At 43.2% G+C, this 13,415-nt stretch overlaps 1 protein-coding gene across 4 annotated transcripts in view; it reads right to left on the bottom strand.

Moving 5' to 3' along the window:
• Positions 1-2,885: 2,885 nt before the first annotated feature.
• Positions 2,886-13,415, bottom strand: part of hipk1a (homeodomain interacting protein kinase 1a) — a 28,022-nt gene continuing 17,492 nt past the window's right edge. The window contains exons 11-17 of one of the 4 annotated variants that reach the window (XM_075475244.1): positions 9,818-9,966; positions 9,582-9,734; positions 8,867-9,034; positions 7,667-7,854; positions 6,963-7,147; positions 6,333-6,745; positions 2,886-4,235 (exon numbers count right to left, since the gene is read on the bottom strand). In XM_075475244.1, coding sequence (XP_075331359.1) covers positions 4,166-4,235; positions 6,333-6,745; positions 6,963-7,147; positions 7,667-7,854; positions 8,867-9,034; positions 9,582-9,734; positions 9,818-9,966 — 1,326 coding nt within the window. In that variant the 3' untranslated portion in view covers positions 2,886-4,165. Of the gene's footprint in view, positions 6,746-6,962; positions 7,148-7,666; positions 7,855-8,866; positions 9,035-9,581; positions 9,735-9,817; positions 9,967-13,415 lie in introns of all 4 variants that reach the window. The other 3 variants (XM_075475246.1, XM_075475245.1, XM_075475247.1) reach the window with 3 other exon arrangements.

The raw sequence follows: 13,415 nt of genomic DNA, 5'->3' as shown, positions 1-13,415 counted from the left end.
CCAGGGCTGGAGATGCTAATAGTCCAGCAGGCAAGCCACTGCTAAGGGGCTCAAACAAAATCTGCTCTGCCAAATGCTGGGGACCTGTGGCTGCCACCATTTTCATAGTACCCCCTGGGATTCTGCAAACCCTCCCCCCTTTCACCTTCACACAACCCAAACACTCAGGTTGGACTTTATTTTGGGCCTGATGACACTGAAGAAGGGCCTGCTGAATGGACGTGGGAGCCTGTAAGACAGAAGGTAAGTAAAAGAGGGCAGGCCCATGTTGTGCCGAGGGCACGCCATGGGAAGTGTCTCTGACAACCAACACTCCCCGCTTTGTGACAGTTTAGCCAGAAAGTTGCACATCCAACTCCAAGTAGCCCACATAAGGTATTGTTAACCCATTAGCAACACTTAACCGTAGCCAATTACAGGAGTTTTTCTGGCCCCCAAGGTCTAAAATGCTGCAAAAAGAAACTTTCAGTCATGTTTGACACCATTGATCCGGTGTCAACTAAGCAGGGGACCTCCACCCCTCCCATTAATACAGGTATATTTGGACATTCAGACACCAAGCCTTCATGACTGACGGCTACATTTGAGTCAGAGAAGCCCCCACCTGAACTTTGGCTCAATGGTTCAGGGGGTGCAAGTTTCCCTGGTTCCGAGAGCAATATTTCTCAGAGTGATGTGGTGTGGCTACAGGAGCTGGCTGTGGCTGGATGGCTGCATAATCTCCTCTACACTCTCTGGACTTGGCTTTTGGCACCTCCTACAAATCATTGTTTTCCTACCTTTCCCCGACTGGATTCTAGGCCCCCCCTGAAGGACTATAAGGGTCTTAGTAAGGTGGGTCAGCTGCCCTTGCTGGTTCCTGAGGATTTCCTTCAGTTCACTCAACTCTGAACTGAAAGGTGGGTTACCTGACCTCTGGTGGTTGGACTGATTACCTGGTACAGTGTGCTGGTAACCAATTGCATTGGGAATAGAATAACTTCTGCCCCTTGTGCCCCCAGGGACCGCTTCTTGTTCCCACCTAATGGCCTCAGTGCGGACATCTAACAAGGTGGCAGTTGGGTGGCCCCGAACAAACTGCTTGAGTTCTCTGTGAAGGGAACAATCAGACACATGTTCAACAAATTGATCTCTCAACAACACCTGAACCGAAACCGGTTCCGGTGCGCCAGCAAGACGGTCGCACTGACGGGAGCTCCGTCGCCGCTACCTAACTTTCTGTTAATTTTGCTAGTTTTCTTCGCTTGTTTCGTTTGCGTTACAGTGTCACTCATACAGTCTGACCAGCAGACACTTCTGGATATACGATCGTCACTTGGAAAGGTAACGAACTTTCATTCAACTTTCCGGAGTGCAAGCTCGGACTGCAGTGGGCTCTTTGTTGTTCCGCCGCTTTGTTTACTTACAAGACGGAGGAGGAAGAAACAAGGTCGACGTGCTGGAGTCCTCGTCCGTACTTGGAAAAGGTGCTTCAAACCCACTCTGCCAACCATCATACTTGCCAACGAGATGGATGAATTAAATGCACGGACCAAATTTCAACGGGACATAACAAACTGCTGTGTTTTGGCATTCGTCGAGACGTGGCTCGTCCCGGAGATACCCGACACAGCTGTTACACCGTCGGGATTCAACATATTCCGCCAGGACAGGGCTGCTGACTCAGGCAAGTGCAGGGGTGGAGGGGTCTGTGTTATGGTTAACTTTTTATGGACTACAAATATAACAGTACTGGCATCTCACTGCTCTCCAGTCCTTGAGCTGCTAACTGTAAAAATCAGACCCTTCTATCTACCGCGGGAGTTTACTGCAGTCATCATGACGGTGGTCTACCTCCCCACTCAGGTAGATAAGGCTGCTGCTTTGAGGCAGCCTTCATTGTTGTTGGAGATTTCAACAGAGTTAACATGAAGAAGGTCCTGCCGAAATACCATCAGCACATTGTTAGCCCCATTCTTTTATTGGAAGCCCAAGAGCAAGCTGGACAAGTCTGAAGTTAAACAAAGTATTTATTGGTGGTCACAAGTCAAGTATCAGCGCTGGACTCGGAGAGACAGAGTTCTCTCATGAAATCCGTCCGACCAAGCCCCGATATCCGGAAACATTTCATATTTATGTTCACCTTTATCTAACAGAGGTTGTACCTACACTCGACAACGTATCATTGAACATTTACTAGTGATGTGAGCAGGCCATCCACCATCTTCATCATGTTCTTTGGATGTGATAAGCGATGTGTGTGTGTGTGTGTGTGTTGTTTCAGGCGTGCATCTACTGTACCAGACCTATCTGTCCTAATAGAGACGCTTTATCTGACCCAGTTATTTTATCCCGCTAAGTCATCTTAAAGTCAACGCACAGTCATGCGCTTCATATCAATGCGTTCGGCCACCTAGCGATAGCCGCACCCGTTACGGTGTTTACTGCTCGGTCTACACTTCGTTTGCACAGTTTACACAGCCCGTAGTGATACGAAGGTAGAGAGAAATAGCGCCAAGTGATTGTGAGGTCTGACTTTTTCTGGAGGGACGATTTTGTGATGCAAATGTATTACTCTTTTGAACGCATATTGTTTTGAGAAGCAAAACGCTTTATTTTCGGGACCCTAGCAAACTAGCCGGACTACCTTCATCAACACTAAAACGAGGCTGCAACTCGGCTCACAGGACGCAGCGGGGGGTAAGAAAATGTTCATAAATGATGTCGCTAATATGAGATGTCATACAGCTTCATGTCAAAAGAGGCGAACTATCCCTTTAATACGGCGCTTGTACATTAAAATGGGAATACAATAATGAAAATTTATGTTTTTAATGGATTTGTAGGTCTTATATAGTTTAAATCATCACTGGGACACAAATTCTTCTTTGAGAAGATTTTATTGCGTATATACGGGTTTAGGTCCTTTGTGTGTTCTCTGTAATGTAGCACTTCACAACACAGCAGGATGTAAGAACAACCATCATTTCACAAAACCAATGATTTGTTAAGAAGTAGTAACATACTGAACATTTGATTATTCACAAGTTAAAGGCAATACCTGGAATTTCCACCTAAATCCCCTTTTACATGAGTGCAATACCCAATCGGATCTTATTTGTCCACGTTTCACTTCACAGACGTCACTTCACAAGACAAGCACTTGGAACATTTTACCCAACATTTTTGTGTTTGTTGTACAAATCAAACCTTACAAATCAGTCAGCGAGTATCACCAACAGTGATTGCAGCTGCAGATTACAAAGCATCCTCCGTCTGCCTGCTCAGCGCATCATTCAAAACAGTGAACATAAATATAAAGTAAGTTAATGGCCGGTACTCAAACAGAGTTGACATAACAAAATAACACATCATTACACAGCATAGCATGTAGCTTATGTTCACCAATTGCTTTTAGAAAACAGTTAAAACACACACGCAACGCAGTACATTATTAATAAAAACATATTAAGCCAATGAAAACTAATTAATAAAAACATATTCATCCAGCTAATCGCAATGTCCTTAAAGTAAAATTTTAGATAAAATAAACTGCCCTAATAATCGACTGTGTATGTTAATGCAAAATTGTTTCGTAATATTTTACTACTGTGACAATATAAAACTCATTTTGAAGCAGCGTAACAGTTTCATTTCAGTTTCTCCACATCGGACGTCTCATTTTAAATAAAGATCTTGGGATTTGTACATGAAGAATCAACTTAAAATTGCAGTCTGTACGTTACAGTCCAACTGACTTTCATTTAATTTACTTATATTAATCTGGACTGTGTATAAAAAGGCTTACAGTTCGGACATGATGTGGATACATGTTTTTTCAATTTTCAATTAAATTCAAATCAATTCAGTTTCATTTATATAGCGCCAAATTACAACAAATGTCATCTCAAGACACTTTAATAATATAGTCCAATTCAAGCCAATTATTTGTAATCATAATCCAATCAAATTCAATTAATTAAATTCAAAATTAGTCCAATTCATACATACAGAGTCAATTCAAAAGCAATTTCCTAACTAAGGAAACCAACAGATTGCACCGAGACTTATCTTCGGTCCAATCTCCCGTCCTGAGCATGCATGAGGCAACTGTGGAGAGGAACGACCCCCTTTAACAGGAAGAAACCTCTGGCAGAACCAGACTCAGAAAGGGTGGCCATCCGCCTCAACCAGCTGCGGTTTGAGAAGACAGAAAAGAGGGGACAACAAACACCATAACACCATTCAACGGATACCTGTTGAGACAGGGAAACACAAGTCAATGACAACAATAATGCCAAATGTAGATAATATCATTTGAGAAATTAAATGGGGGGAAAAAGAGAGCAAAGTGTGACATAAGAGGCCCCCAGAAGGCTAGGCCTATAGCAGCTTAACTTTGGGTTGTTTCAGGTTCACCTGAGCCATCCCTAACTAGAAGCTTTATCAAAAAGGAAAGTTTTAAGCCTGGTCTTAAAAGTGGAAAGGGTGTCTGCTTCCCGGATATTTACCGGCAGCTTGTTCCACAAGAGAGGGGCCTGATAACTGAAGGCTCTGCCTCCCATTCTACTTTTAGAAACTCTGGGAACCTCAAGTAAACCTGCAGTTTGGGAACGAAGTGCTCTGTTAGGAAAATATCTTACAATGAGATCTTTAAGATATGATGGAGCTCGGTCATTAAGAGCTTTATATGTGAGGAGAAGAATCTCAAATTCCATTCTGAATTTAACAGGGAGCCAATGAAGAGAAGCTAAAACTGGAGAAACATGATCTCTGCTGTTAGATCTTATCAGAACTATGGCTGCAGTATTTTGGATCAGCTGAAGGCTTTTCAGATAATTTGTGGAAAAGACCAATAATAAGGAATTAGGAATAAGGAATCATCCAGTCTTGAAGTAACAAATGCATGGACTAGTTTTTCTGCATCACTCTGAGACAAGATGTTCCTGATTTTAACAATATTACGAAGATGAAAGAAGGCAGTCCTAGAAACCTGTTTTATGTGAGTCAAATGATAAGTTCTGGTCAAAAATAACTCCAAGGTTCCTCACTGTAGTACTAGAAGCCAAGGAAATACCATCTAGAGTAACTATATAGCTAGACAATTTCTCCCTGAAGCACTCAGTTCCAAAGATAATCATTTTGTCTGAATTGTCTGATTTGTCTAAATTTTGAAGCAGAAAGTTCTGAGTCATCCAGGTCTTTATGTCTTTAAGACATGCTTGTAGTCTGACCAACCTATTGGTTTCATCTGGTTTTATAGATAAGTACAGCTGAGTATCATCAGCAGAGCAATGGAAATTTATGCCATGCTGTCTAATAATGTTACCTAATGGAAGCATGTATAAAGTAAAAAGAATCGGTCCAAGCACAGAACCCTGAGGAACTCCATGACTTACTCTGGTGTGTGAGGAAAATTCTTCATTTACAAGAACAAACTGAAATCTATCAGATAAATATGAATTAAACCAGCCTAATGCAGTTCCTTTAATCCCAATAACATGTTCAAGTCTCTGTAATAGAATGCTGTGATCGACCGTATCAAATGCAGCACTGAGATCCAAGAGAACAAGCACAGATACAAGTCTGCTATCAGAGGCTAAGAGGAGATCATTGGTACTTCCACCAGTGCTTTGTCTGTGCTAAGGTGCACTCTGTGATCATTTACACAAAAATAGTCTGAAGAGTTTCAGTCAGGATTCAAAGATGAGCTGCAAGTAGTTTTTCCAGAACTTTAGACAAAAAAGAGAGATTGGATATAGTTCGACAATTAGCTAACACTTCTGAATCTAGAGTAGGTTTTTTTAAAGTTTAATTACAGCAACATTTAAAGTCTGAGGTACATATCCTGTCAACAAAGACAGATTGATCAAATCCAATATGGAAGTGTCGATTAAGGGGAAAACCTCCTTGAACAGTCTGGTTGGGATTGGGTCTAAAACACAAGTTGATGGTTTAGAAGAGACTATTGCTGTCGTTAGCTCAGAGAGATCAACTGGACGAAAGCCGTCTAAATACAAATCAGGTTCTAAATATACTTCTAAAGCTGCTGTACTTGATGATATATCAGCGATAAGCTCATCAAAATGCCCCGAAGCACAACACTGACAGACTAGACACTAAACAAACTGCGCTGTTTCTTTGATGCAACAGAAAAAAGTGGGATAGGTTCAAAAGAAACTGGACCATGATTAAAATACCAACACATTCTGGGACAGCACAATCACTCCAGATAAAAAGTAATTTAAAAACAAATCTGATCACAGCTGCCTGCGATGAGCTTGCACTCGTCTCCAGTCTCGAGCTCAATTTGGTTTCGGTGCAGAGCTGCTTTCTTAGCTGTTAATGCTCACATGTAGGGATACTGGTTGAGTTTTCGCTGGTAAGCGGCACTGGAGTGGGGGAAAGGCTGTGTTCCCAGCTGCTGCTGCTGCTGCTGCTGCTGTTGGTTGCTGTACTGTCCCGAAGCGGAGCATCCAAGGGCCAAGCTGCCGTTCTTCTGCAGCAGGGCCAGGGAGGAGTAAGTTCCGCTCGCCCTGCCGTGTCGGGATGCTCCGCCCTGCATCTGATCCACAGCCTGGGACACGGAGGCCAGGGCGGCAGAAGCCGGATAGGCATACAGGTTCGGGGTTGAGCTGAAGAGGGTGCTCTCATGGAGGCGGTAGGATGAGTGGGAGGAGACGGGAGGGGGGTACGTGGGCTGCCGCCTCAGGGAGCCACTGCTTGCTGCTTGGTTTTGGGAGGGTAACATCACAGACTGCTGAACCTGAAATGACAAACAATGACATTTAACTACATGTAAGCTCAATGCGCTTTACATGAAATGACAAGAATATTGTCATTTTTATAATGTGACTTTGGAATGGCGTTGTTTAAAAGAAAAAAACTATTTTCTTTTCCAAAGAGTCCTAGTTTGAGTGGCTATCAGGATAAATCCACAATATTCCAGCAAGCTCTGATGAACCTGCTATTTGAACTCTTACTTGACTCAGGTTGAGAGGCTGAGATCTGCTGGATGGAGCCCATTGATGGCGATCAGTTCGGGAGTCTCCTGGCCAACCCGACGGTTGAGCGAACGCATTCTTGCACTTTCCAGAACCACCCGTAGCTTGATCTAACAGTACAGAACCAGACAGGGTACTGTGAGGATAAGTGCAGATCACAGCAGCTGAAGGTAGAACAGATCAACGTCAGTCACTTTACAGTGAACATTAGAAGAACTTCACACACACGTATCCTGGTTATAAAACTGATGATCAGGGACACTGCTCAAATTTCAAGCTTGCCAAAGAATTTATAAGGAGCGGGTAAGGAACCGACTGCCAGGTTAGTATTTTTCACCTCAATTATAGAGCACCTCAGGAAGTCCAAGTGGGTAATTTAAAAGTGTTGAATAGCTTTAATGTTGCTGTTCAGTTCAGCGTATTACATTAAGGTTCTTGTCAAAAAGCAGGCACCCTAAAATGCCTCAGATTGATATAATAAATCAAGGATAACCCTGCTAATATTCCTGCTTTACTTCAAACTATGTTATTGTGAACACCCAGCGTACACGTTTTAAAATTTTGATTTTAAAACACTTAAAGTAGAAATACAACTAGACACTAAAAATGTTGTAGTGTGCAGAACATCGGGGTATTCTTTTTAGATGGAACTCTATCAAATGTCAGCGTGAATTTCTGAGGACCTGCAGCTGCTGCAGCTTTGTGGGCTGAGCTCTCTTCAGGTTGAGTCTTCACAGATGGCATGATGATGGCCAGAGACTTGCAGGGTTCTGTACTGGTTTTGGGACTCAGGGGGCTGCTGGTAGAGGAGTCGGAGTCATGAGAGTCGTGCACCGTCACACAACTGATTACGTTCGTCCTCCCTCCAGAGCTGCAGCAGAAAATAAGAGTAGTGCAAATGATGGCTTCACCTCTCCAAAAAGGGGAAAGAGACATGATTCTAAGTGTGGCCTGGAGATTGAAAAACACAACAAAACCAAAAACACAACAACAAAGCCAATGACAAAAAAAGACAGTTTGGAAAACATAAAGATATTCTAGAAATCCCAACAAGAACAAAAAAGCTAATTTCAGAACACAACATAAGAAAAATAGGCAAAAGCTTCAGCATAAGCTAAACCCTGCTTGTTAAAGGGATAGTTTGCCTCTTTTGACATGAAGCTGTATGACATCCCATATTAGCAATATCATTTATGAACATTGACTTACCCCCTGCTGCGTACTGTGAGCCGAGTTTTGGCGTCCACGAAGGTAGTCCGGCTAGTTGGCTGGGGTCCCGAAAATAAAGCGTCTTGCTTCTCAAAACAATATGCGTTCAAAAGAGTAATACATTTGCATCACAAAATCGTCCATCCAGAAAAAGTCAGACCTCACAATCGCTTGGCGCTATTTTTGCCTCCCTTCATATCAATGCGTTCAGCCACCTAGCGATAGCCGCGCCTGTTACGGTGTTTACTGCTCGGAAGCAGGGGAGTGCTCGGTCTGCTCTTCGGTCTGCACAGTTTACACAGCCCGTAGTGATACGAAGGGAGAGAGAAATAGCGCCAAGCGATTGTGAGGTCTGACTTTTTCTGGATGGATTTCTCTTTTGAACACATATTGTTTTGAGAAGCAAAACGCTTTATTTTCGGCCAACTAGCCGGACTACCTTCGTCAACGCCAAAACTCAGCTGGAACTCGGCTCACAGGACGCAGCAGGGGGTAAGAAAATGTTCAAAAATGATATTGCTAATATGGGATGTCATACTTCATGTCAAAAGAGGCGAACTATCCCTTTAAGAAAGGAAAAGAGAAGAATTTAATGAAAAAAAAAGTGTTTAATACAGCTGGAAGAGTCACTGCCCAAGATAATCTAATACAATGTTGCTGAAACAGGAGCTCACCAGGCAGCAGGGACCTTCGCGTCATCCTCATCCTCTGAGTCACTGTGGATGGTGATGATGCTGACGGCAGGACTTGGTGTGTCAGAGATAACGATGGGCTGAGACTGGTCACCAGGAAAAGAAGTCTTGTGGACCACAGCGGCAGCAGATTTCACTGACGACACCACCCTGGAGGGGAGGGGAGAATGACACACTCTCACTGCTTTGTTACAAATGGAAATTAATCTAAAGGGTCTGTTTGGGGGTGGGGTGGGGGGGCACTGAGCACTGAGTCCAGGGACCTTTGCCCAGATGTCAATTTCAATGGCCCAGGTTCGAGTCCCAGTTTGGGCGCTCTTTTCTGCATGTCAGCCGCCACTCTCTCCGTCCCCTTTCCTGTCCACCTACTGACAAATGATGGCCACTAGTACCCAAAAAAAAAAAAACCCTTTTAAATTTAAAAAAAAATAAAAAATAGAAAACCTAACAAAATATTTTGAACAAACTGTTAAGATCTGATAATATGTATCTGTCTGTGGGCGTGTCCAGAGGGCATTTAATGGGCTAAGGGTTTCCCAAACTGCAGAAACAGACACAGATGACCCAATAGTTATGTTGGTCACAAATCTGCTCTGAGATTTTTGCCTTTTACAGCCGAACTTACAGATTTCTTTTCTATAAATAACTATCAAACATTCATTATAAAATGTGACTGTGTGAAAGCCAGATGAGATACCTTGCTCTGTTCTCAGGATGTCGAGCTTTCGTTCTTTTGCCCTGTTGGGATCTTGTATGAGTGGCCCCTGGGTTGTGGTTTTGTGTGGAGGTGTGACGGCCGACGCCACACTCCTGCTGGCTGGTGCCATCATACTGGCTGCCATGATGACCCCTGAAAAAAGGAGTTGACACTTCCATGAGAATGATCAGCTACCTTTGCTGGATATCCAAGAAGAGATGTTAGGCTGAACCCACCTCCATCCAGGAGCTTGCTGGCTGTCAGATACTGTAGCTCCCAGTGAGTTAGTCACCACGGCCTGCCCCGGGTTGTGGATGGACATTCCAGGCATCTGCTGCCATGTTGAAGGGATGAGGATCTGCTGTGTTCCTGTTGGCCAGCCCTGCTGTACAGTCACACGAATAAAAACAGATTCAAAGTGCAGTCTATCACCAAGAGTAGAGCAGAAGTCCTGAAGAGTATTTCAGGGACTCTCACACAGAGAGAAAAGATGGTGTGAGCACATGCATTAAAAAAAACTAAACAAAAACACTTCTGTCTCTGATCTGTACAGAGACATCCAGCAGGTGTCCCGTAAAAAAGCTTTGGAAAACGCTGTTTCTAGGTCTATTCCCAGTAAGTGTGAAAAAGTAGCTGCGCTGAAAGCGACTCAAGAAGCAATAAAATACCAAACCAAGCTTCAAAAAACATGATGTCAGTCGGTCATGTCATAGAGACCTGCAATGAGGGTTACCAAAGAGGGTCCATAACCTGAATATCAAATGAGTTAGTTTGAGAAGAATGAACAGGCAGAAATACAGTGTGCACTGCTGTCTGCCACCAGGGGGCGCCAAACATCTTAAAGACAACTTCAGAACGTTGATTGAAAAAGCCAAACTACTCATTTCACAAACCAGTGGTTTACACTTCTTCGACAATTCAGCTACTTACTTAATTCTTAACCAATAAATGTATAAAACTGTAGGAAGAAAATCCGAACGGTGAATTTATTATTCTGTTGGCCGGGGACAGGGATGTCTGGGTTTCTCTGATTAAGCTGCTGCCACCGCGACCCGACCACCGGAGAAGCGGAAGATGATGACACTTCCATGCATTTGTTACTTCAAGACTGGACTACTGTAATTCTTTATTATTGGGCTGTCCCACATATTCTCTGAAAAGCCTTCAGTAGATCCAAAATGCTGCAGCCAGAGTTCTGATGAGAACTAACAGGAGAGATCATATTTCTCCAGTTTTAGCTTCTCTTCATTGGCTCCCTGTTAAATTCAGAATAGAGTTTAAGATTCTTCTCCTTACATGTAAAGCTCTAAATGACCGAGCTCCATCATATCTTAAAGATCTCATAAGATATTTTCCTAAGAGAGCCCTTCGTTCCCAAACTGCAGGTTTACTTGAGGTTCCCAGAGTTTCTAAAAGTAGAATGGGAGGCAGAGCCTTCAGTTATCAGGCCCCTCTCTTGTGGAATAAAAACTGCCAGTAAATATCCGGGAAGCAGACACCCTTTCCACTTTTAAGACCAGGCTTAAAACTTTCCTTTTTTATAAAGCTTATAGTTAGGGATGGCTCAGGTGATCCTGAAACATCCCATAGTTAAGCTGCTATAGGCCTAGACTGCTGGGGGGCCTCATCTGTCACACCTTTCCTCACTTTACTCTCTTTATGTATATGTGACATTATTGTGGTCATTAACTCGTGTTTCCCTGTTCCAACAGATATCCTTTGAATGGTGTTACAGTGTTTTTTCCCCCCAATTTTCTGTCTTCTCAAACCCCAGCTGGTCGAGGCGGATGGCCACCCTTCCTGAGTCTGGTTCTGCCAGAGGTTTCTTCCTGTTAAAAGGGAGTCGTTTCTCTCCACAGTCGCCTCAAGCACGCTCAGGCCGGGAGATTGGACCGAAAACAAAGTTTCAGTGCAATCTGTTGGTTTTCTTAGCTAGGAAATTGTTTTTGAATTGGCTCTATATGAACGAATTGGATTATTTTATGAATAATTATGATTCCAATTAATTGAATTCCATTTGGGTGGTTAGCACTGTCACCTCACAGCAAGAAGGTTCCAGGTTCAACTCCCAGCTGGGGCCTTTCTGTGGGGAGTTTGCGTGTTCTCCACGTGTATGTGTGGGTTCTCTCCGGGTACTCCGGCTTCCTCCCACTGTCCAAAAACATGCATGTTAGGTTAATTGGTGTCTCTAAAATTGTCCTTAGGAGTGAGTGTGAGTGTGTATGGTTGTTTGTCTCGTTTGTCTCTGTGTGGCCCTGTGATGGACTGGCGGCCTGTCCAGGGTGTACCCCGCCTCTCACCCATTGACCGCTGGGATAGGCTCCAACCCCCCCACGACCCGACCGACGGATTCAGCGGTATAGAAAATGGATGGATGAATTCTAATTGGCTTGAATTGGACTTTATTATCTAAGTGCCTTGAGATGACATTTGTTGTATTTGGCGCTATATAAATAAAAATGAATTGAATTGATGGATGGCATTTATTATTCTGTGAAGAACAAATTCAATATTCTTTTTTTTCCTAGGAACAAAATAACGATGTATTTTTGTTTAAACAATAAATAAATGAATGATGAATTATCTAAAGGACTTCTGATTCATTTGTTAATGTGCTAATAATACAAATGATGCGTTGTTAATATCAACGTCTTACAGCAGCTCTTTCTCTGCATGTCACCGCTTCATACAGCAGCTACTTTCCTCAGCACATGAACTCCTCCTGCTAATAAGTGGAATAATGTGAAATGATGAGCATTGCTCTAAGATGCTGTTGGTCAAAACTCCAGGGTACATGCAGTTAAAGATGATCTCTTGAAAAACCTTCCTTTTTCTTTACACACAAGAGCACAAAAAAATTTCAGGAGAACGTCAGAAACTTTTTTTCTCGCAGTTTATGTTCACACATGCACTGTACAGCGGGAGGCTTTTTGCTGGAGATGTGCTTTCACAGCTGGAAATGTGAGGGAGGGGGTGCGGGGAAATGTCTGCCTCAAGTGCACAGGAGGTAGGCCGTGATATGTAAACTGCTTTGTGGAAATTGCTGTTTGTTCTTTACAACACGCTGAGATGAGTAGATAAGGCTCCTGATGCTGATATCAAAACTGCGTGTCTCTAAACGTACAGCAAAAGCTGTGGAAGCTACGTGCACGCACTGTATCAACCGCTGATCTTTCCGGGATTTTAACCTGGGGCTGTGGGGAAAATGTCCAAAGTGAATAATGCAGACTCCTCTCCTTGCGTGCATGCCATCCCTTCAGAACATTTCTGGAACATTTCATAAATGTGCGACATGGCTAAAGTGACTGCAAACACTTTGAATAGTTAGTGTTTAGTTAAAATTCAGGGAGATAACTGATCAAAAAAAACAACAGCATCTTCTATTGAAATTACAGGTATGTTGCAGAAGCATGAAAAATAAATCTCCAAAAGACTGTCATGAAATATTGGTATGAAAATAGTTTGCACAACTCTGAGGCAAGAAGCCTCAGATATTCAACCAAACTTTTCAAGAGCTCGCTCTTTTTTTAAAAAACACATAGGAAAGAAAAAAGTTCTCTGCTGCTCAACTTTGGGATAAACAGCAGAGGGAGGAATGAAGAAAGAGGAGACTGGAGGTATACTGAGGCAATGAGACCCCGAGGCTTCAACCCCTGAGCCTGACCAGCAGTTGAACCTAAATGCTGTATACCTGCTTCTGTTCAGGCTGCCTTCCAGCAGGTGGCCAAAGGAGGCCTGACAGAAAGAGTGAAGGGGAAAATGGCATTTTTACGGACAAGCAGCAGCCCACAAGTACCTCTGATTGCAGGCTGAGTGCAGGCTATATTTAATTTT

The sequence above is a fragment of the Odontesthes bonariensis genome, chromosome 10 (genome assembly GCF_027942865.1).
Source record: "Odontesthes bonariensis isolate fOdoBon6 chromosome 10, fOdoBon6.hap1, whole genome shotgun sequence".
In the NCBI taxonomy this organism is placed as follows: Eukaryota; Metazoa; Chordata; class Actinopteri; order Atheriniformes; family Atherinopsidae; genus Odontesthes; species Odontesthes bonariensis.
Note: the sequence above shows the minus strand (reverse complement) of the source record. Positions and strands in the feature narration are given on the sequence as shown.